The sequence below is a fragment of the Solea solea genome, chromosome 6 (assembly GCF_958295425.1).
Source record: "Solea solea chromosome 6, fSolSol10.1, whole genome shotgun sequence".
In the NCBI taxonomy this organism is placed as follows: Eukaryota; Metazoa; Chordata; class Actinopteri; order Pleuronectiformes; family Soleidae; genus Solea; species Solea solea.
The window spans coordinates 21,830,619-21,852,023 of record NC_081139.1 but is presented as its reverse complement, the minus strand read 5'-3'; the positions used below and the strand labels follow the sequence as shown (position 1 = coordinate 21,852,023).

General features: G+C 40.7%; 1 protein-coding gene across 2 annotated transcripts; it reads right to left on the bottom strand.

Moving 5' to 3' along the window:
* Nucleotides 1-16: 16 nt before the first annotated feature.
* LOC131460361 (LIM domain and actin-binding protein 1-like) lies at nt 17-18,821 on the bottom strand. Of its 2 annotated transcripts, none has more exons than XM_058630781.1 (10): nt 18,714-18,821; nt 14,126-14,267; nt 12,926-12,971; nt 8,516-8,956; nt 5,540-5,594; nt 5,226-5,311; nt 4,476-4,533; nt 4,323-4,354; nt 4,093-4,226; nt 17-2,663 (listed from the first exon to the last, which is right to left on the bottom strand). In XM_058630781.1, the coding sequence occupies exons 2-10, from the start codon at nt 14,245-14,247 to the stop codon at nt 1,577-1,579; spliced, it is 2,061 nt and encodes a 686-aa protein (XP_058486764.1). In that variant the 5' UTR covers nt 14,248-14,267; nt 18,714-18,821; the 3' UTR covers nt 17-1,576. The 2 variants fall into 2 exon arrangements, with proteins under 2 accessions (XP_058486764.1, XP_058486765.1); XM_058630782.1 differs by having other exon boundaries at nt 4,488-4,533.
* Between the last annotated feature and the right edge of the window lie 2,584 nt (nt 18,822-21,405).

The window sequence follows — 21,405 nt, the reverse complement described above, 5'->3', positions numbered from 1 at the left end:
TGCTCTGAGACAAATGTGATTTATTTCATCATTTTTGGTTTATTGAGATCTTTGTCGTCAACATTGTGTTTATTTAAACAGTTTTAACTACAATATAATGACTTGCAAATTAACAGTAAGCACTGCATAATCTGGGAATACAATACAGAGTGTCTAAGACAGTTAAACAAGAACCACCTGAGAAAATATTGAGCTCTCAAAGTCAAACCGTTATCACCAACGTTAAAATACAGTGGTGTAAATAGGTCGAGCAAAGTCAGCTACAGACTTTATACAGGAGGCAGATTTATTCCCAATAAGATAATTTACTCTCTCATCATCCTCCTCTTCCTCACATATACTTCACACACTGGTATAGTGACATTAGATTAAGAAGGAGCGAGAGATAAGGTGACTCTAATTCTTTAATTTATTATACATTTTTTGTTATTTGTTTAATTTTCTACGCAATCAAAATTCCTCAGCTCCACTCCGATCACATACCCTGGTATATACAGTCGAACAGTAATTCTGATTTTCCTCTAAGTGCCACCAGAGGAAGCTTGCGTACCATAGTTTGAGAACCATTATTTAGCCATATGTCAAGTTGAGAGTGAAAATCTTTGACTAAATGTGGGTCCTGGTTTTCCATTTCTCAAATCGAAATGAGATATTTCAATCAAATCTGATTTTCTTATAAAATAGGATTAAAAATATTAATTTATTCCATGGCACATTACAGAGTATAAGCGGGTTTTACCTGTAATATAATTCAGATCACATTTGAACATGAAAAACACAAAGACCCGAAAGAGATGATGAGATAAAAATGTAATGGAACTGTAATGTCAAGCCTTTATGGAAAAGTACTGCTTGTTGTTTGTGTGTGTTATTATTTAGCTGCTAAGAAAAGGTAAAGACTCTGTGTGCTGGATCTTAGTAAAGGTTCAGTGACACAGGTGAAGCAGAGGGAAGTAAGTGTGCATGTAATAAGGTCTTCAACCATGAGAGAAGAGTATGTACAGTGTGTTTGGATCCTAATCCAGAACAAACTCATGTGGCTTTTGTCTTTTTATTCAAATTACAATTTGTAGTCAGGGACAAACCTAAAAATATACAGCACATATTAACATCTTAAAAACACAGTGCCGATGTTTGCTCTTTGGTTTACAGCATATTTATGCTCATTCTTTGTTCTACTGGGAGCAAAATACACATAATGACTGTTTTTCTTGACGCAGTCTCCTTGTGTCTGTGATTAGAAAGCACTTATACAGTTAAGTGATGCTTTGATACCAGCACTGATAATACATATAATTATCAGAACATGAGATGCACAAATGCACTGATTGACTTTAATAGAATTCCATCTTCCAGTATAATCAGATATAAAAGATGTTTTTCAGTATATAATTAAAATGTAAAAAAAAAAAAAAAAAAAGGTTTTATTTTGGTGATTAAAGGCAATCGTCAAAAAAATTTGCACACGCACCGATTACACATATTTGCAAAGTGGCATAACTACATTTGTGGGCTACGAAGACCTGAAAAGACTAACAATGGTGAGTGTGCGTGACAGTAAGACATTGACTTGTTCCTATGAGTCAGAATCCTCCTCGTCATAGTAGCGGTTCCTCTTGATTATATCCTCGGCACTTGGCTCCTCGTTGTCACTTCCTTCTTTCTCCTCCTCCCAGAAGCCCACATCCTGGGAGGCGCGGTTCTCTTTTGGCTGCAAAGGTGGAGAAGAGGAGGGAGAGAGGTCTGGAGAGCTGCTGCTCCTCAGAGAGGCGTCCTCTGCTGCTGCTGCTGCTGCAACACTTTCTTTGTGTTCTTGTTCGTCTCCGTCTTCCTGCTGCTTGGACACAGTGGCCTCGTCCTCTGAGACGCTCTTCCTCTCATGTGCTGCGTCTTTACTAGGCATCACATGCTCTTTCTTCTTCTCCTGCTGCTCCTCTGGTTTATTTTCTTTATCGGATGGGTTTTTTTCCTCAAATGACGCTCTCCAATCCAGAAGGGACTTGAGGGGGCGTCGACGCTCCCTGGGCCCCAGACTGGGCGCAGGGTTGGACTTAGCCACGAGAGTGAAAGGCCTACTGCGCTCCTTTAGAGAATGGCTCCTCCTCAGACTCTTCAGTTCAACCCGCTCTGAGCTCTGGAAGGACGATGCCTCCTCGTCGTCTGGGGGCCACTTGGCTCTTCCTGGTCGGATTGAAGCCACCTCCTCTGTAAGTGGACTCAGTGGTCCCTTCACAGCCTGGCCCTCACCAGCAGGAGGAGGCCATGCGATCCTCAGCCTGCGCATCTCAGCTGGCTTCTCTGTAGATTGTTTCTCGGCGGAGGTGGCGTGCGTCTGCGCGCGTGTCTCCAGTAGGGCAGCCACATCTGTAACCTTCAGCTGTGAGGACGGTTCCACATCCGGGGCGGGCTCCGTGTCTGAGGTGTCCTCAGTTGAACGCATCACTTGGAGTTGTGGTTGCTCTCGTTCTTTGGGCTTTGCCACTTCTTCACCTGCTCGTTCTTCTTTTTCTTCTTCTTCTTCTCCTCCATTTACTCGAGGTTCCCACTGCTCTTTGTGAGGACGGTGGCCGAAGCCCTCGTCATAGTTGCCCTTGGTTTTGAACAGCTGGCTGAAATGGGGCTTGCAGTAGACGTTCCCATGCAGAGAGGCAAAGGTCCCCAGGCTAGAAACAGAGAGAGACACGTTATTTTTTTGCCTCAGGAGAAGATTATAATATACACATCATCAAATCATGAAATGCCAAATAAGAATGATAAACGACAAATGCATTATGTTTAAAACAAACACATAAGGCAAACGCAGACCAAAGCAGCAGGAGAGGTAAAGGTCATTGTTTCTGCATTCAGCTGCCTGCTCGTACACGCCTGCACTTCACTTCATACTAATCAAGGGTCTATGTCAGTCTGGTGTTGTTCCCATGTGTACTTGATCTTGCATTCCGTTCCAGTGGCAGTGATTTCTCAACGCCCTCTTCCGTATTTCCTTGTATTCTTTGAGAGCCGAGTTGTTCATGTGTGGGTACCAAGTTTCCATGGTTACCGTCGTCTTTGTTGTCTTTTTTTGAGCACGCTACCTACTGGACTGGAAAGTGTTGTGCTACAGGGACTATGTGCAGTCAGCATGTACAAACTACAGGTGGTGCTTGTGTTTGTCTGGATAGGGTCCATGGTTTATTCCTAAACCAGGTAGCGGGCGCTGCTTCCTTTTACTAAAATGCTTATTTAGCGTTGGATGCTATGCATTACACTAGTCAGTTAATATAATGTGTTTTGTTTTTTTTTACCCTTGTCGTACTACACATAAATGTTGTTACATGATCTGCAGACATTCATGAATGTAAACGTTTATCAAGGAAGGTCATCAACTGTTACAAAGGCTTTTGTTGTGTTCTTTGCTATTTAAACTTAATCTGTCACCTTTAAGGTGAATACAAGGAAAAACATTCATTTCTCACAGCAACCCCACTCAGTCGCTCCTCTTTCTACCCTAACCCCTGTGGTCCATGCAGACCAGACTGCAGAAATGCGTGGAACTTGTGTCACACTGACCCCGGTGTGGACGTGAAAATACAGAAAGTTTGACCCAGGCCTACAGGTGAAAATGGAAATTCCAAAAATACCTAAAGAAAAGCAGGAACAGGGAACCAGACTGTACCTTTACTGTGACACCGTACCGGTGCAATGACAGCTCGAGGATGGAGTCGGTCTAGCTCCATCCTGGCCTTGCCTTACCGTTTTAATCTAGTAGCCCAGAGGACAGGGGGACAAAGAATTGAACGGTTGGGGCTGGGTTTTTTTGTACTATTCCTAATGGATGCTATACTGTATCACTATGGAGGCAGGGATAACTGCACACAGGTGAAGCACGAACAGGACAAACACAGGAAGTAAAACCCAACCCAGCAGGTAGAAACTAGGAAGAAATAAAATACAAAACTGACAGATACAAAAAAAATGGGAACAAAGTGCAACTGAACTGAAAACCCACAGTCAAAGAAAACCAAACACCACAATCGAAGCCCAAAGTGAATAAATCAGTCAAGTCCAGTGGTCAAGGTTCAGGGGTCAAGACATTGGCAGTAAGAGACTGACCTGAGCCTCGTGTTGCAGAAAGTACATTTGAAGCAGCTTTTGTGGTAGACGTGCTGTTGAGCCATGAGTCTCTCCAGGGGGTAAACAGTCTTCGAACAAGCCACACATGTCTCCCTCGCTGGTGGGCAGAACTTCTAAACAGACCCATTAAAAAAAGTCACATTAGTCCATCATCACAAGGGAGTTAATTTAACTTTCTACTGATGACTGAGTGTCCACGACTGACTCACCCTGGATGCTTTGGACGACTCGTTGCTCTCACCTAAAATACACAAGACACACAACGTGGACATTTGTGTTGCCATATTAATGTCATAAGAGCATACTGTATGTTGGGCTTGAAAAGTAAATAATTGTATATCAATTATCCGCTTAAGTCTCACCGTTGCACTCAGGTGTAGGTGTGTGTTTGTGAGGTGCAGGAGCCTTCGGGGCTTCATCCTGAAGCAAAGACACAAGAGAAAAACACAAACACAAATCCTTATGTAAACTGGCAGTTACATAATAAACCAGAATGGATTTCTCTCTCTATATATAGGATATGTGGAGTTAGTAGGAAGGGAGAGATAAACGCTAGAAGACAGAAGAGAGCAAAAATGTATTTAGTTTATTGTAGGCCATTGTTGAACAGTCTTACACTTTCAACTGTGTTGATTATTACCTTTGTTTAAACTATGTATTATTTGTGATGTTCATTCATTTTATTCAGCCTCTGGAAGTTTCTTTGAAGACATTTATAAACGTGTAAAAGGTACTTAAAACTACTAAAATGCAGTCATTCAATGACTAAACAATGTAATATGCAATTTTTATTTATTGAAGCATTTAGCTTAAATGTAAATGTTCATGGACAACAAATGACTTTGGTTTTAAACTGTGATTACAATCAAGTTAAGAGTCATCATTGAATTAAACTGCTACAGACAGATTTAGAATCTTTGAAACATTCGGATCTAACAAAACACTTCCTTTAAACATAGGATGAAGTGTATGATGTAAATATAAAATATTTATATTTAAAACAGTCGAGGTAATCAAGTGTAATTCTTTTTCTTCAATTTCTGCCAGACACAAATGATTTCAGCTAAACTGAACACACTGAACGTCGGATTTAACTTTTTTGTTTTACTTACGCCTTGTTTAGAAACAGCAGCCTGGTATTTTGCCATCTTCTCCCTCAGTGATGACGACTCTAACACCCGGTCGGACACAGATGGACCTAAAGAGAGAGAAAGAGGCAAGTTCACCGTTTGATTCAGCTGCATTAAAACCAAATGAAAACAGTTCAAAGTTTTATTAGTGATCCAATAAACAAGTGCTTCTGAGACAATAAGGCTAAGAGTTGAAAGTTAATGTCTGTATTTTACCATCTCAGTAGCTGATAAACTCCTGAACGTGTGTGTCTGTCCGTCTGTGTGTGTGTGAGCATGAGTGTGTTTCTCTTTACCCTTTTGCTGATCCATGTCGTCTGATGACGTACTGCGCAGCATCGTCCGGCCGCCCTGTGACACAAAGATGACCAGAGTTCACTCCCATCAGCCATGTTGTAAGACATGTATTGTGCTAATTTGTCAAATGACCGTGAGATGTCATCAGCGTCAGAGAAAAAGTTCATTCACAATTTCAAATTTCATTTACAGCCTATAAATTCTGTTCGTATCGTGATATTTTTGGTATCGCTGACCATGTATCGCATATCGTATTGTGAGATACCCTGCGATTCCCACCCCATGCGTCTTTTGCACGTCTTCTTCTAGAGGGCAGCGTTGAGCGACATGTCATCAGGCATCAACAAACATGGCGATCCATTAAAGAGGTTATTTTATTGTGCTTGATTTGAAATAGACACAAACACAAGCGGTGACCACTGAATGTAAGTCATCTCGATAACATCATATAGATGGATGTAATTCTGCACCATCCTGCAGAGGCGCTCTTTGAAAAACTGCCAGTATAGACTATTTTCCGTTGTTTTCCTGCAATTCAAATGAGACTATTGACTCTGTACTGCCCCCCCCCATGATTTCCAATGGTATTGCTCTGTCACGCCTGTCTCTCTCTGATGTACACAATGAAATAGAAATAGAAATGGGCCTTTAATTTGAATTGCAGGACCTGCTTTACACTATAGTTGCATATGATAAAGTTGCCACAGCCTGAATTAGAGCTAAACAAAAAAAGAAAATATTAATTTGATTGCGATAAGATTCATCATCAGCGCGAGTTATCATTTTCCATCTTAACTGTCATTTTTCAATAAAAAAGTGCTCCAAAATGTCAACAAAACACATTTTCTCATCTGAAGAGACAGATTCTAGGTCAGTTGAATTCCTGCAGCGCTGCAAGATTTCATCACACATTTTATCTTCATCATATATCAGTGTCTCTCACTGTCAAAGGTCGTTTTGCTATTTCGATTATTTTGTGATTAATTCTGCAGGCCTAACCTGAACGATTTCCCGTGCCTGCGTGACACGGGAGTGGAAACGAGTCGTTTGAGGTCGCGTTAAAAAAAACGAGACGTTGGCAGAACATGGGACAGGCACTGTTGTGGTTGTTTTTTCACAAAGTCACACAGGGAAAATAGCTCAGCATTAAATAATAAGTGCATAAGAGAGAGAGGGAGAGATGAAGAGGAGCAGCAAAAGTGAAGTTGATTTCCATTCCAGTCACTTCATACCTGTTAGTATGAGCTGGACAAACACCAACATGCCTTTGACCTGAAGTCATGAGAACTAGAACTGTTCCAGTGCATTGTACTGCAAAAAGGGAGCTTCATACATACAGAGTGAGTGTGCGTGCCCACGTGTCACCAACACTAATGAGGAAACCAGACAGTTCCTCTCTACAATTACCCAGCACTCGCACGCACACACACACACACACGGATGGAAAAGAGTTCTTGGCCAGTGAAAACAGCCCATTTCTCTGTCAAGTCCCGTTGTGCCTCCATCTTCCTCCGCCAAGTGTTATAAAGCTCAGAGTCTGGCCTATAAATCTTCACCAGCACATTTTTTTACTTTTTTTCTTCCTTGTTGGTGACTTCATGGTGTTAGTCATACAACGAGTACTGCTGCATGACATGATAAAGGTCAGAACAGTTGGATACACACTGTGTCTAATGAAACGTGAGATAAAGACAGTCACTCTCGAGAGGTGATCCTCTGAAGAATGAAACAGCCACAGGTCAGGAATGTTGCTGCATTCCTCTTTGGTGGAAGGTGAAGAGTGGAGTGTCTGTTGTTTGGGGGCCGAGAGGGATGAAGACACAGAGAGAGACAGAGAGAGACGTGAGGGAGTGAGTGGGGGAGAATCTTGAACCCTGCACACCTATGAGAGTGACACCTCAGAGTCAAGAAGTGGGACAGATATGGATATGGTAGATACCAAATGACTTCGTGCTCTAAGGCACGTAGTCATGGCTTTTGTAAGTTACAATCCAAGTGGTTTCCTTTTCGATCTGCAAGTTAATGGTGGTTAGGAAAGTTTGGACTTAGCCACATGAGCTCAAACAAACCACTGTTTTTGAGAGGGGTTTGGAAAATATTTCACAAGGCTGACGAGTAAAATAAACCGCAGCATCAACATGGATGCTGCTCAACGACTGTCAGAGCAAGAATTAAGAAAATACTAAAAGCTTCTCAGCATGTAAGAATAAGTGACGAGTCTCCTGGTGACACTGCAGACTCCCATGTGTGTCAAGGAACTACGGTGGCCTTCACATACCAGAAAAGAAGTCATTCCACGATGTCTGCGAAAATGCAAAACACACGCAGGGGAGAGGCTGGTTTGTCCAAAGTACATATGAAGGTCTTATTCTCCAGCTACAAAAAAACCAATATTTCATTTTAAATGTATATACACTATATCAATGGAAATTGAAGCTTTTCCAAGTGTTCCTCAGATGGTTTCTCAAGTACACCAGAAAACTAATTATCCTAGTTGTATGAACGTAACAATAGATCTATATTTAATGCTAAATATTACATTCTCTCTAAACCTAAAGACGGGTATTTCACAAAGTGCTGGGGAAAGATGGCTATGGTTTATTAGACCTTTCAGACATGATTTTGTCAGGAAAGTGAATTGAAGGAACATCCAATCCTATTTTCTCCTTTACTCACCCGTTTCCTTTTCTCTGGACGCAAACGGTTCAGCTACATGTGTTTCTGTATTATTAATGATTAATTAATAATGAAAGGACAATAAAACCGCTGGAATGGAATCACCATGATGTCTTTTTTTTAACCTAGAACTCTTGGTACTAAGCACTTTTTTCCACTAATGTCATTAAACAATTTTTCCCTCATAAAAAGATCATTTAAAATAAATCACATGCTCCTCTAAACCATGTCCGTCTTTAACTGTCATTTAACACCATTTCCATAAAATAGAATATCCCTGCAGGAGCTGAATGTTTTACCTTGCCTGTGGCGTCCTCTCCTCTTTCAAACCTCATCTTCAGGTTGTTCAGTGGCACGCTGGGTTTCTCATAATAGGCACGGGGGCTGGTCGGAACTTGCTCTTCAAGCTTTTCAGGTATTTTGCCGTTTGTCACCTCATCCCTATCCATCCCTGTCAGCTCTTCAGATTTGGACGCCTGTGGAGCTGCTGTGGACGTCTGGACGCGACTGGCTGTGGACTGTGGTCCTCCCTGAGCGGTCAGCAGGTCAGGGCTCTTCACTGGAGGGGGTTTCTCCCTGATGGACGGAAGCCTGGTGAGGGCAGGGGGTCGACGGTGAGAGCCGCTGTCACTTGCAGGTGGGCCAGAGGGAGGAGTCTTGTCTTCGCGGTTCTGAGCTTGCTCCCAGCGTTTCTTCAGAGCACTCAGGTTGCCGGACCGCAGGGACGCTGTCTTACTTTCCTGTGAGGAAGAAAAATAAAACTTCAAACTGAGAGCATGCAAAAACATTTCAAACAAAACTTGAATTATATAACAAACGCTGTATACAGTAATATAATATTTTCATTCTCCATACATATTAAATCATGAAAGTAGTTCCGTTTAGCGGTAAAACATAAATTGCACCAAACACACAGCTTAAAGCTGCAGTAAGCAACTTTTGGTCTTTGTGAACGGAAAAGTGACGTTATTTGTATGCTGCTTCCTTCTTCTGAAAACAGGCTCCGTCACGCAATACTATCAGACCTGACTGAGGGAGCATTTGTGTGTATACAGCAGCTGAGTAGGGGCAGGGACAATACGCGTTTATCCCATCAATTTGCTAAATTACCAGGTTTTTTGAGCAGTGGAATTCACTCCTGTGACTGGTTTCTAAAACACTGTTTCTATCAATAAAAAGTTAAAAGAATAAATGTAGTCTTGTAGACTAAGACAATAATTCAGTTTTCTTAATGTCATGTAAACACGTTAGTCCGATTAAAATCGAGCTAGTCTTAGTCAGGCTAACATACTGTATCTAGAGAGAATGCGATTCATAGTCCGATTACTCCTGCATGTATACGCTTAGTCGGACTGGAGTCGGACTTGGTGTTCTGCGCATGCACCCAAATTGTCCTCCCTGGTCTTTGACCCGGAAGTAGAAGGAGACGACGTACAAACTGCGGCTGCTGTGTCTTTTTTTGGTAAAACCCAGCAACCACAAGAGCCATGCTCCATCTAATTTGCATCATGATTAACATGTACAGCAGGTATGGAACACACAGAACCCCAGCACGGTCCAAACCCCCCAGTCCATCTCTCGCTGGTCGCTCTTTGGTTTTCTGTGACGTCAACAGGAAACTGACTGAATATGCACTAGCTTATAGAGAGCTACAGCGCCACCTATGGAGGCAGAGTCAGATGTAGACACCCAATAAATCATTTTTTTTTTTCCTCCTTAGCTCGATTAAAGTGCATGTAAACGTACTGACTGTTAGTTCAGTGTGTTTTGAGGGCGGAGCTTTGATGAAAAATGATTGCAGCATCGCCTGTTATTGCAACCTTTTACTGACTCCTACTACACCCTATTTTTTTTAGATAACTTTATGTACTGATGACGATCCAGACATGGAGAGGATTTCAACTAATAACATTAAAAAGTGATTAATAAACAAAGATGATGGACTCAAGCTTTAAATCCTAATACCACGAACAATGGACTAAAGGAAGTGCCAGAGTCTGAATAAGTCTTCAGTGACAGATTTGGTGAACAGCTGTTCAAAGCTGGTCCAAGAAATAGATGCCTTGCTGGCACTGCTGATTTGCAACAACTGGCTAAAGACGGAGATACAGAGCTGAGCATGCAGCCGCATTCTTCAGCCACAAGAAAACTTCTCTTTTCCACCAAAAAAGTACCACACCATTCATGATGAAACATGCTGGAGCAGCAGAAAGCAACCGCAGAAACACAGGAGGGACAGTGATGCAGAGTGACCTGCAGGAACTTCCTTCAATCATAAAAGAGGAATGACACGTTAACAGAAAGAGGATCTGGACACCAGAACACATCTACGCAAACTAATCGACTAATACATCTGTGTAAACGCTTTCTGGTTGAGGACAGGGAAAATATACGATTATAACAAATTTAAATCAAAACAGGTTTGAAATTTAACTTTGAGATACAGAAACTAATACAGCCATTCGGTGACAAAACTATCGGAACAATGACATAACTCACAAACAAATAACACAAGACAACATGACTGAACAAAAGGGACAAAACCCCAAAGTGGACAAAAAAAAAAGAAGGCACAATTACGGTCTTTGTGGAGCAAGTCCAGGGTGGACAGAGAACTGGACAGTGACGAAGATTGTTCCTCGTTTTTTTTAACCAATGTAACAAAAAAAAATCCTCAGCGAATGCGATGGAGAGAAAAAACAAAGTAAAACTAAAGTCAAAGGAAAGTGAGAGTCCTTCTCCACAGGTCAGTGAGCCGAGAGACTGTGTGAGGGGTAGTAACGCTCTCCCAGACAGCAGCAGCCACACAAACTCTACTTGTAAGAGTTTAGCTCAACCTCTTACACCAGGGCAGTGAATGACAGAGAGAGAGAGAGACAAAGAGAGAGAGAGAGAGAGAGAGAGAGAGAGAGAGAGAGAGAGAGAGAGAGAGAGAGAGAACCCAGGAAACAGAGCAGGAAATGATACATTCAGGGAAAAGTTAACTCTTTGTTTGCTGTGGTGACTGTGACATTTTTCCACACTTGAATCACACAATACTGTTTAACACTGAAGCTGCATACTGCTGGTCTGAACCAAGGATTCATTAAAAGACCCTAAATCTGAAATTCAAGACAAGAATTTTGGAAAAAATACTGAGGGAATTCAAAAAAAACTAACTTTTATAAGTTTTTATTTCTTCTTTTACAGAATGTTAAAATACAGGGAGGGAGGGCTGTGTTACTAAAGTCACCAATGCACAATAACATTGATATCAAAAGCATAATTAACTATGTGGTTAAATAGAAATTATTAAATTAATAAATATATAAATAAAAAGTATTTGCTTAAAATGTCGTGATAATAACATTTATTGCAACTAGGACACAATTTTCTTCACTGAACACACAAACTGTGGTCAGACAGACGACAGTTCTGGTTGAATATATGATACATTTCATATGAGTGACACAGACGAGCTGCCATGTGCCATGTGATTAAAATTGAATTGTACGGTGACTTTGCTGTACGATTATTCAGTTATTAATCGATGACTATATTAATCGTCAACTAATTTGATAATCAATGATTTGGTTTCAAAGGGGTTTTTTTATATTTAAAACAAGCTTTCTGATTTTTCAGCTGCTTAAATGTGAACATTTTCAGGTTTCATTGCTCCATTTGACAAATAAATCACTAAAACTGAAACAAAAACAACACTTTTCAACATTTTCTGACATTTTCTGGATCTACTCGATTAATCGAGAAAATAATCAACAGATTCATCAATTAACAAAAATAACTGTAAGTTGCAGTCCTATTTTGCTTTAAAGGCTGAGTAAAATGAAAATAGAGGTTGGATAAATAAAGATTAAAACACACACACACACACACACACACACACACACAGACATAGACATAACACATTCCCTGGCCCCTTACCCTAACTTTAATCATCACCATCACAACTAAATGCCTAACCTCAACCCTTACCCTTACCTTAACCTTAACCCAATTCCAACCCTAACCCTAAAAAAAGTCTTAACCCTCAAAAAGCCATTTTAATGGGAGAGAGAATCCACAGGGAGAGAGGACATTTGACTGGTCCTCACATTCTAAGTTTGAGATACCCATACACTATCATAACATCTATACACACACACACATGCGCGTAAATGATGACATTACACACACCCACAGCAACATTACCTCATGTTTCTTCATGGTATTATCTGATCACTAATGTTTGTTCATCAGTCTTTCACACGGACAAAGCAGCTAACGTGCAGTTGGAAGCACAGAGAGCATCGCGAGGGGATTACACTCGAGTGGGATTATGGTTTTGATAGTCTGCCCACTGCAACAAGTGGCCAATGAGAGGGTCAGCCAGGACAAGACACTTGGTTCAGACAGTGTGTGTGTGTGTGTGTGTGTGTGTGTTAGCATGGTGAGTCTGTGTGTGTGTGTGTGTGTGTGTGTGTGTCTCAACATGTAGCAATTAGTTCAGCACGACTGGCAACGACTGAGCAAATGAAGCAGGACGTACAACACATACTTACACTTGCGCTTAATCACCTGTTTCTCGTGGTGTATCATGGATTCACGTTTCACATATAGAAACCTCACAGCTGTACTTAAGTGTTTCATAATCACAGAGTTAGGGATGTCTCTAAACTCAAGAGACGGGGAAATTAAATGTTTTTTCAGAAGCTAGAAACAGAAATACTTACTCCCTTTTTCTTGTCTGCACTGGAAACCTCAGCAGCTTTTTGGTACCTGGAACACAGGGAAACAACACTGACCTCTAGTGACTCAACACTTTTTTACTGAACAGAAATTAGTGAGGTGTTCAAGGACATACACTATGAACATGCACAACTATTTGAAATGCTTTATTCTAGATCAAATTGTATCTTTTAGCTTGTTTCAATGTGTTATTTTTGGTTATAGTCTTTATACTAGAAATGAGTCAGTCACGCAGACAACAGTGGAGGACATCCAGCACCTCGGTTAGTGGCTGTTATGTCTCAAAAAGACGTCAAGCTTTGTATGAGAAGAAACTGTAGGCGTTTGCCTCAATTTCCATGTACACCAGTCGCAAGGGAGTTAAGTTTCCTATCACTCAATCAGCTGACTGTCGTGGGTGGAGCTGGATTGTACCACTATTTTACTCTGGTACCCCAAAAGGAAGGGTGCCAAAGAATGGAATGGTTGGAGCTGGTTATTTTGGTACTATTCCCAATGGAAATTTAAAAAAAGTAAACGCACCCTACTATACCAAACCGAACTGTTCCACTCGGTGGGAACACCTCTTTTTATGAAGACAGGCTCAACCGTTCATAACGGTTAGCTTCATTATGGAGAACAGAAGAAAGTACAATTTAGTTTGAGGAACACAATGCAGGTCAGAACAGAAAGAACAGAAAGTAAAGACACAGACACAAGGGAGGAGGGAAATGAAATTCAATTCAATTCAATTCAATTTTATTTGTATAGCGCCAAATCATAACATACATTATCTCAGGGCACTGCACATAGACAACATCAAAGAGAGCAGAGAACCCCAACAGTTCACACAATGAGCAAGCACTAGGCATCAGTGGAGAGAAAAAACTCCCTCTTAACAGGAAGAAATCTCTGGCAGAACCAGGCTCAGAAATGTGCAGTCATCTGCCTCGACCGGTTGGGGTGAAAGGAAAATCGGGGACAGAGGAGAGGTGGAGGACAGAAAGGGGAGGGGGGAGAGAAAGGACAAGAGGGAGATGGTACACGAGGACGAGGAGACGAGGAAAGGAGAAATATCTGAGGACACGCAGGGGACAAAGGCGTTTGTTTACAACAGAGGAGGAAGTGAAGCTTCTTCTTCTTCTACTACTACATTTCTTGTGTAGCAAATAACTGAACATTTCTGAAAAGCAGGTGTTACTCACTTGGAAAAGCGTTCAGCGATGGCGGTCTTTTTGCCTCGGCCGCTGACCAGTGACAGCTCCTTGGCGGTGACGCGCAGAGACTGCGTCGCCCAGGACCGACGGCTGAATGGACCGCTCTCCATCTCTGCAGCTCCCTGAGCACCTGAAACACAGACACACTCACAATAAGCCCCGGTATGTATACAGGTGTGTGTATATATACACCGTAGGTACTGTATATAACTGTGGTGTAAGAGAGGTTGTTTTTAAGATGATACACCACCGTGGCCCAACAAGAGCAAATATCTGACTCTTTCTTTATGCTATTTCTTTAACCACCTAATATCATTTTTAATAGGTAAACCAAGAAATGTTTTAATAAATCAATAACAACATAATTGTATTCATATGGAAACATATACAAGCTAAATACTGCAGGAAGGAGACCAAATAAATGCATTTAAATGAATATCTGGAGCATATAAACTTTACTTACACCTTGCTAATGTAATAAAAAAAGTCGATTCATTCTCATGCTAACTTTCTGTACAGATTAGTTAGGTTTAGCCTACTTTAATGAGCCGAGCATGAATTTCTTGTGTGAATCGTGGATTATTATTATGGCAGAAACCATGATGACTTTTTGATGATTTTTTTCTCTGCAAATTGTCTTTGAACTGGAATGTCAAGGGTTTGACTCCCAGTGCTCCTGTTCTACATGCCAGCGTGTCCTTCGGCAAAACACTGAACCCCACATTGCTCCAGACGACTGTGTCGGCAGCGTGTGAATGTGTATCAACGATATGTGATAAAAAAAAAAAACGCACTGCATGTAGTTGCACTGTATGAATGGCAAAGCTTTGATGTAACGTTCATCTGAAAACATGTCAAATATGATCAGGCCTGACTGAGGGAACACTTGTGTGTGTACACCTGCAGCGCAGAGGCGGGTGGAGATAAGAAGTGCTCATCTTATTAAACTGCTGAACTTTCTGTAGAATTCAACACTTCTTTGTGTTTCCAGTCATATTCCAACATGTACACATCATCTCGCTTTACCCGCACAGTATTACTGTTACCTCCGTCTGTCTTCTTGACATAAATACTTCCTGTGTGCAGCACAAGAATGTTGCTGGGCAACAGGAGATCCAAACACTATGCCGACAAACATTGAGAAATTATATTTGCCGACCCAACAGAAATTCCTGTAAGCCATCTGTGCGTCCTGAGCCAGTCTCTGGGAATAACTGCTTTAGACAATAGAGACCACCCAGCTGATAGACAATAATGACACAGACAATAAAGCCCTTGTTTAAAAAAGTAAACAAGTCTAACATCTATCTACGGTTGGTGCCAGAGTCCAGGTGTGTGTGTGTGTGTGTGTGTGTGTGTGTGTGAAGAATACAGTATGTGTCTGCTGCTGTCTAAGATTACTGATTTACAAGTTTATAATGTGCCCTTCAGTTTATATAGCGACACACACCCACTACCTGACATGACTGCATGCACAAACTATACGTGAGCTCATACGGTTACGCATGCAAAGGCGCAAGTCGACGTGCTCCAACTTGTGCTCCAAGTTTGTGTCGCTTGACTGCGAGATGGAAACACAATCTGCGAAACCGCTGAGCTGAGAGTGAGCGCGTTATCGGAGGATGACACGCTATGGGCAACGTTCACAGAGGACCAGCGATATCCCATAACATACAGTGCAGCCCCAAGACTTATTCAGAAAGTCCTACTGAGAGACGATCAGCCTGTGATGCAGTTCCTGTGCGTGGAGGGATTATTTATCATAATGTCGGAACATGAATCTCTGTATAAGTGCACAGATAACGTTTAAGGACCAATAGATTGAAGAAGAAAAAAAACCACTGTGCACACAGTTGTCAGACAATCATCATTTCTCTCACTATCGTGCCGATTACATCATCAGTGAGTTGCAGGGCGATACTGGCGACAAGTAGCACAAGGACTTTGGACCAACACTGCATTTCAACATAACCCTGATGCTTCAATAAATACCGTCAAACACAATGGTAACATTCCCTACAGACAGCTTTAAATTAATATAAAATTAGTTACACATATTGCACATTAATCATACATAATTATAGACAAACAACATGTGATTACGCTCCCTTACTGTTGGGCAACGTTTTGAGTTTCAAGACAGGCAAAAGGAAGAGGTTAACAAAATGACTAGACAGCACAATGATATGAAGGATGATCCACTCATATACGGGATTTTTTTATTATTATTCTTGTCCCTGAATAGCTCAGGGCTATTCACTGTTGCTACAGGTTCTGTAGCCTGAAAGGCCAGTTAGTTAACCTTGCCAATTAATCAGTTGTTTGTTGTGTATAGTTACAAGTGAACAGGTACCAGCTTTGAAGCACGAAAACACTTCAACCTGACGGACACTGAGAACACGCCTCGTTATTTAGTTTTGCCTTCCACCCTGTTAATCCTGTCACAGAATATCAAAGACCTAGAGCCTCTCCCTGCGAGCGCCGCGTGAAGATCACCGATGTGTCACGGAGCAAACAAATCACCAGTCCTCGTCTTTTTTGCATATCCTCAAACCACAGACAGTTGAAGAAACTCCTGAGGTCCTCGCCAAATAACTTTTAAACCCTTCTGGCTTCAAGTGCACAAAGAAAAGTAGCTGCTGTAACAAGAGAACAACATCAGAAAATGTAGCTCATTTTAAAGAATAACAGGGTGGGGCCAAATGCTTTAGATTCTCATTCTCTGTCTTTTGCATGACCTCGTTAGCGTGAGAGAGTGAACGATCAAAACGCCTCCTCACAGAATTGCACTAGAAGCAAATATTGCCTGATTTAGGAGAGACAGGATCACCTGCGCTCATTGTGAAACATCAAAATTAAATAAAACTGTACAAATTACTGATTCAACTTTAAAGTAAATGCATATAATGGCTTGCACCGTCCAACAACACAGAGGTTTGCATTAAACTATAATTGGTTCATTAGGTCTTTGTTAATAAAACACACTGTACACAGTCTACAGGTCATAACTGTGTCCTTCTGTGTGTGAAACGTTAATAGTGGAGTCTAAAATCATCACAGGAAATGTGAAAAATGATTACCTAAGCGCCGCCATCAGCTTGTTCACCCATCACTCGCTATCAGCAGAAAGGAGGGTACGTACCGACCTTTAACCCCCACACTTTAAGTCAAGTTCTCCTTAACAACAAGTGAAGTTACCAAAACACAGCTGGAAATGGAATGAGTCATAAATAAATAAGGAGAAGTCAGCTTGTGTCATTTAAAAACAAACACACTTCTCCCAACTAAAACTATGCTTGAGGACATTTTATATCCGTACACTATAGGTAGCATCTTCAGAATTAATAATGCCTTTATCTCGCCCACAGAACCTTCACAATCTCTCTGGGAGAATGACTGAGAACAAAGAAAAAATAGCATAATCATAAGTGGAATTCATTCTTCATCCATAGGCTCCATCTAATCCTGTTTATAAGAGAACATTGGAGACACAGGTCCAGTGTTTTCCCTGATTCTGATCCAATTTATCCTTGATGTAAACCAGAATCAGCCTCTCTTTCTCACATGTTTTGGTATAATTTCTTTGGGGGGACAACAAATGTGTAAATGCTTTTCATATATCTTTTATATCTTTCATATATCAATTGTGCTCATGCGAGGCAGAAAAACATCTAAATAGTGACTGTGTTGCACTCACTGCTCTCCCATGTCAACAGCATATTTTGTGGAATTGGAATTTGGCTACTCCGCCATCTTACCGTCAATGGGTGTGGGATGTTTTATATAATCTTGAAGTAGAGGCAAATCAAGTTTGCCACCAGATATGAGCATGTTATCTTTAACAAAGCCCAGGAGCCTACTTTTTATACACCAGTTAGGCAACTGTGTTATAGTTTTTAACTTTCTCTTCCTTTTTATATCAGAGTTTTTATATATACGTATGTTCCTCTCCCAGTTGTTGTTTGAGAGTCTGTTTGTCTTGTTTCAAAGTTGTGGCTGTCAGCTCAAATTAAACAGACCATGTGATTTGTGGTAAATTGCTCTGCACCATTGACACTGTGTGTGTAAAAACCCTGAGGCATGTTAAGGCACAAAAGTCAAAAAGTGGTGAGAAGAAAATGTGCTAGAGTTTGAGCTGGAGGATCAGTACTGAGACATTGCAACACAGAGACTTAAACTGTAACTGTGGTGAACACTGGCTTCCCTGCTGAGGGGCCAACATGTTATTTGACGAACTTTAATTACAGGTGTATAACACTGTGAATGATTGGTTCAGAGCGTCTGAGACTTCAATATGGTTTCAAACTATCGCGACAAAACATACTTCCACAACGTTGCATTTATGTCTTGAGATGTGATATAAAATACCAACCCGAGCTGGACACAGATCTATCAGCAGCTACAGGACTCTGTCACCTGTTTTCTCCCAAAGGACGTCGAGTTCGCTTTTTACGCACGTGCGTAATCATAACACCTCAGTTCAAACAAACGAATTTTCAAAAACACCTACTTTCTGAGCAAAATACAGAAAGTCTTTGACATATTCTCCCATGCCCTTGCTTGAGTCTTGTCTTACCTGTGCGAACTTCCGTTGACTCACTCTTTCTGTGAAACCCCGGAGAGACACCTGACACTGGCTGCTGCTGACACTGCGCCACCGCCCGCCGGTGTATTGTTGGACCTGGAGAGACGGAGGCGGGGTGGGTGAGCAGAATGGAGGTGGGTGTCGTGGGAGTGGAGGAGTCCAGTCATGTGACTGCGTGGACCAATGGAGTTGAGTGTTACGTTACCCCTACCTGGCTGTTTGTAGACTGCCTTCGTGCGTGTGGGCGCTGGTGCTGTGCTGGTGATGCGCTTGCGTAACGTCCATCAAAATTCCTGAGCACAGCAAACGGTGTTGCTCTGTTTAATTATTTATAGGCAAAGAGAAGGAAAGCGAAACAAAGGAAGATAATAAACTGAAGGTTTGTTACAGTCTGTGAAACAGTTCATCTGATCCATAATGAACAAATATGATATGCAATGCAGACTACTACCTCTTCTATTATTATTATAATAATAATAATAATAATAATAATAATAACAAACAGACAAATGATGTGCTATACTTATTAATGTATCAGGCAAAACAAACTAAGTTTAACAATAAGGGAAGAGAAGATGTAAAGTAAACTCAGGACCGACTCTAGCCTTTATGGGGCCCTAAGCTTAATGTGATTTAGGGCCTCCCACCACCTCGGAGTAGCCGATGCTTCTTCACTATTATTGATATAAATGTAACACTACAAATTGCATTAATTATAGTTGTGTTAATTACGCCTAACCAGTGTCACTTACTTTATTTTTAACCTTTAAGGGCAGTAAAGTTTGCACTTTGTATTCACAGCGAAGCACTATGTGTGGTGATACTGAACTTGAATTGAACAAGTAAACACAGTTAATGACTTTGGTTTTTAAATCTAATATCTAAATAAATCTAAAGATATCCAGATTTCTTTATTATGTTCACAAAAAATGTTTCCTTCACACACTATTAGGGGCCCCGAGCAACTGCTTAGGTCCACTTGTGCCTTGGGCCGGCTTTGAACAGGTGAAAGGGCAGTGTATTGGGCCAACTGTTAACACTGTTTATCCTCCACATGAGGGTTGCAGGGCTGTTGGTGCCAATCCTAGCTGACATAGGGTGAAAGGAGAGGTATATCCTGGACAGGTCAGCAGTCCATGACAGGGTCAACATTTAGAGACGAACACTCACACCTAAGGTCCCATAATACTGATATACATGTTGGTTATTTAGCTATTGAAGATATATATGTTGTGTCAAAGATTTACCACAGCACAGCAGCAGAAATTCTAATTGGCACAGCAGCACAAAGGATAGCAACAGAATAAGAGACAGATAATTGACTGTCAGTTCAAAGATGTTTCTTGGGACAAATTGCAAGATTGGAGACTGTTGCTGAATATGCATGAACATTGAGCCCTCAGCAGATTATGTGAGAAACAGTCATGCTACTGTGATGGACACATGCTACTGTGATGGAGTTCAGGAGTACTTTGGAAATCCCTGCCCAATTAGTAAACTGCAACTTGAAACTGTATTATGCAAAGAGGAAGCCATGAATATATAAAAAATATTTATTCCAAGCACTTTTGGATTGGGAAAAAGAAGGCAAAACACAGTGCAGTGCCATCAGTGTCTAATTTATTGCCTTTATCTCTCTTGAACAATTTAGAAATAAAAATAACTAAAAAATCTGTTCCCAAAAGAAACAATTCACTTAATTAAATATGTAATATATATATATATATATATATATATATATATATATATATACTGTATATACAGCATAAGATTATAAGATTATATACAGTTTAAGATTTGTTCTCAAAAGTAAATCATGAACATGATCACAAAAAATAAATCCAGTCCATAAACATTTAGTTTATGAACATCCATTTAAATTTTATAAAATTATTTATTAAAGAATTATTTTAGGGGGTTTGTTGGATGTTTTTTTTTTTTTTAAATCTCAAGTACTAGTACCCCCACCCCCATTTGAGAAAGAGTGCTCTTTATCAGTGTTTCTCAAACTTTGTATACCCAGCATCACCTGAGAAAATATTGAGCTCTGGAAGTCACACCATAATCACCAATGTTAAAATACAGTGATGTAAATAATTACATCAAAGTCAACAACAGACTTTTCACAGGAGGCAGATTTATTACCAATAAGATAATTTGGTCTCTCATCATCCTCCTCTTCCTCACATATACATACATACTTGTATAGTGAAATTTAATTAAGAGGGAGCAAGAGATAAGGTGACTGAGGTGATTAAGGTGATTTGTTTGATTTCTTAGGTAAAAATTCCTCAGGTCTACTCCAATCATATACCCTGGTATATACAGTAGAAAAGTATTTCTGATTTTTCTCCAATTACCACCAGATGACGCTTGCGTACCACTGGTGGTACACATACCACAGTTTGTGAACCATGGCTCTATAGTATATCTATCTTTCAAGGTTGGCTTTGTCATCACATAGATCTTTTATGCATTTATAGCTCTCCACAATTATATTCACATAAATTGGCACTATTCAGAAATCCAGTTTGAGATGTCTGCAGTGTAATTCTGACTAGTCACGACGATTCCAGGGGAAATTGATGATGACTAAAATGAAATGTTCATTCTGACAAGGAAGAATTGAACCACATACACCTATCATAACATCCAGAGTTGAAATTAAATGTTAGAGCGGGTT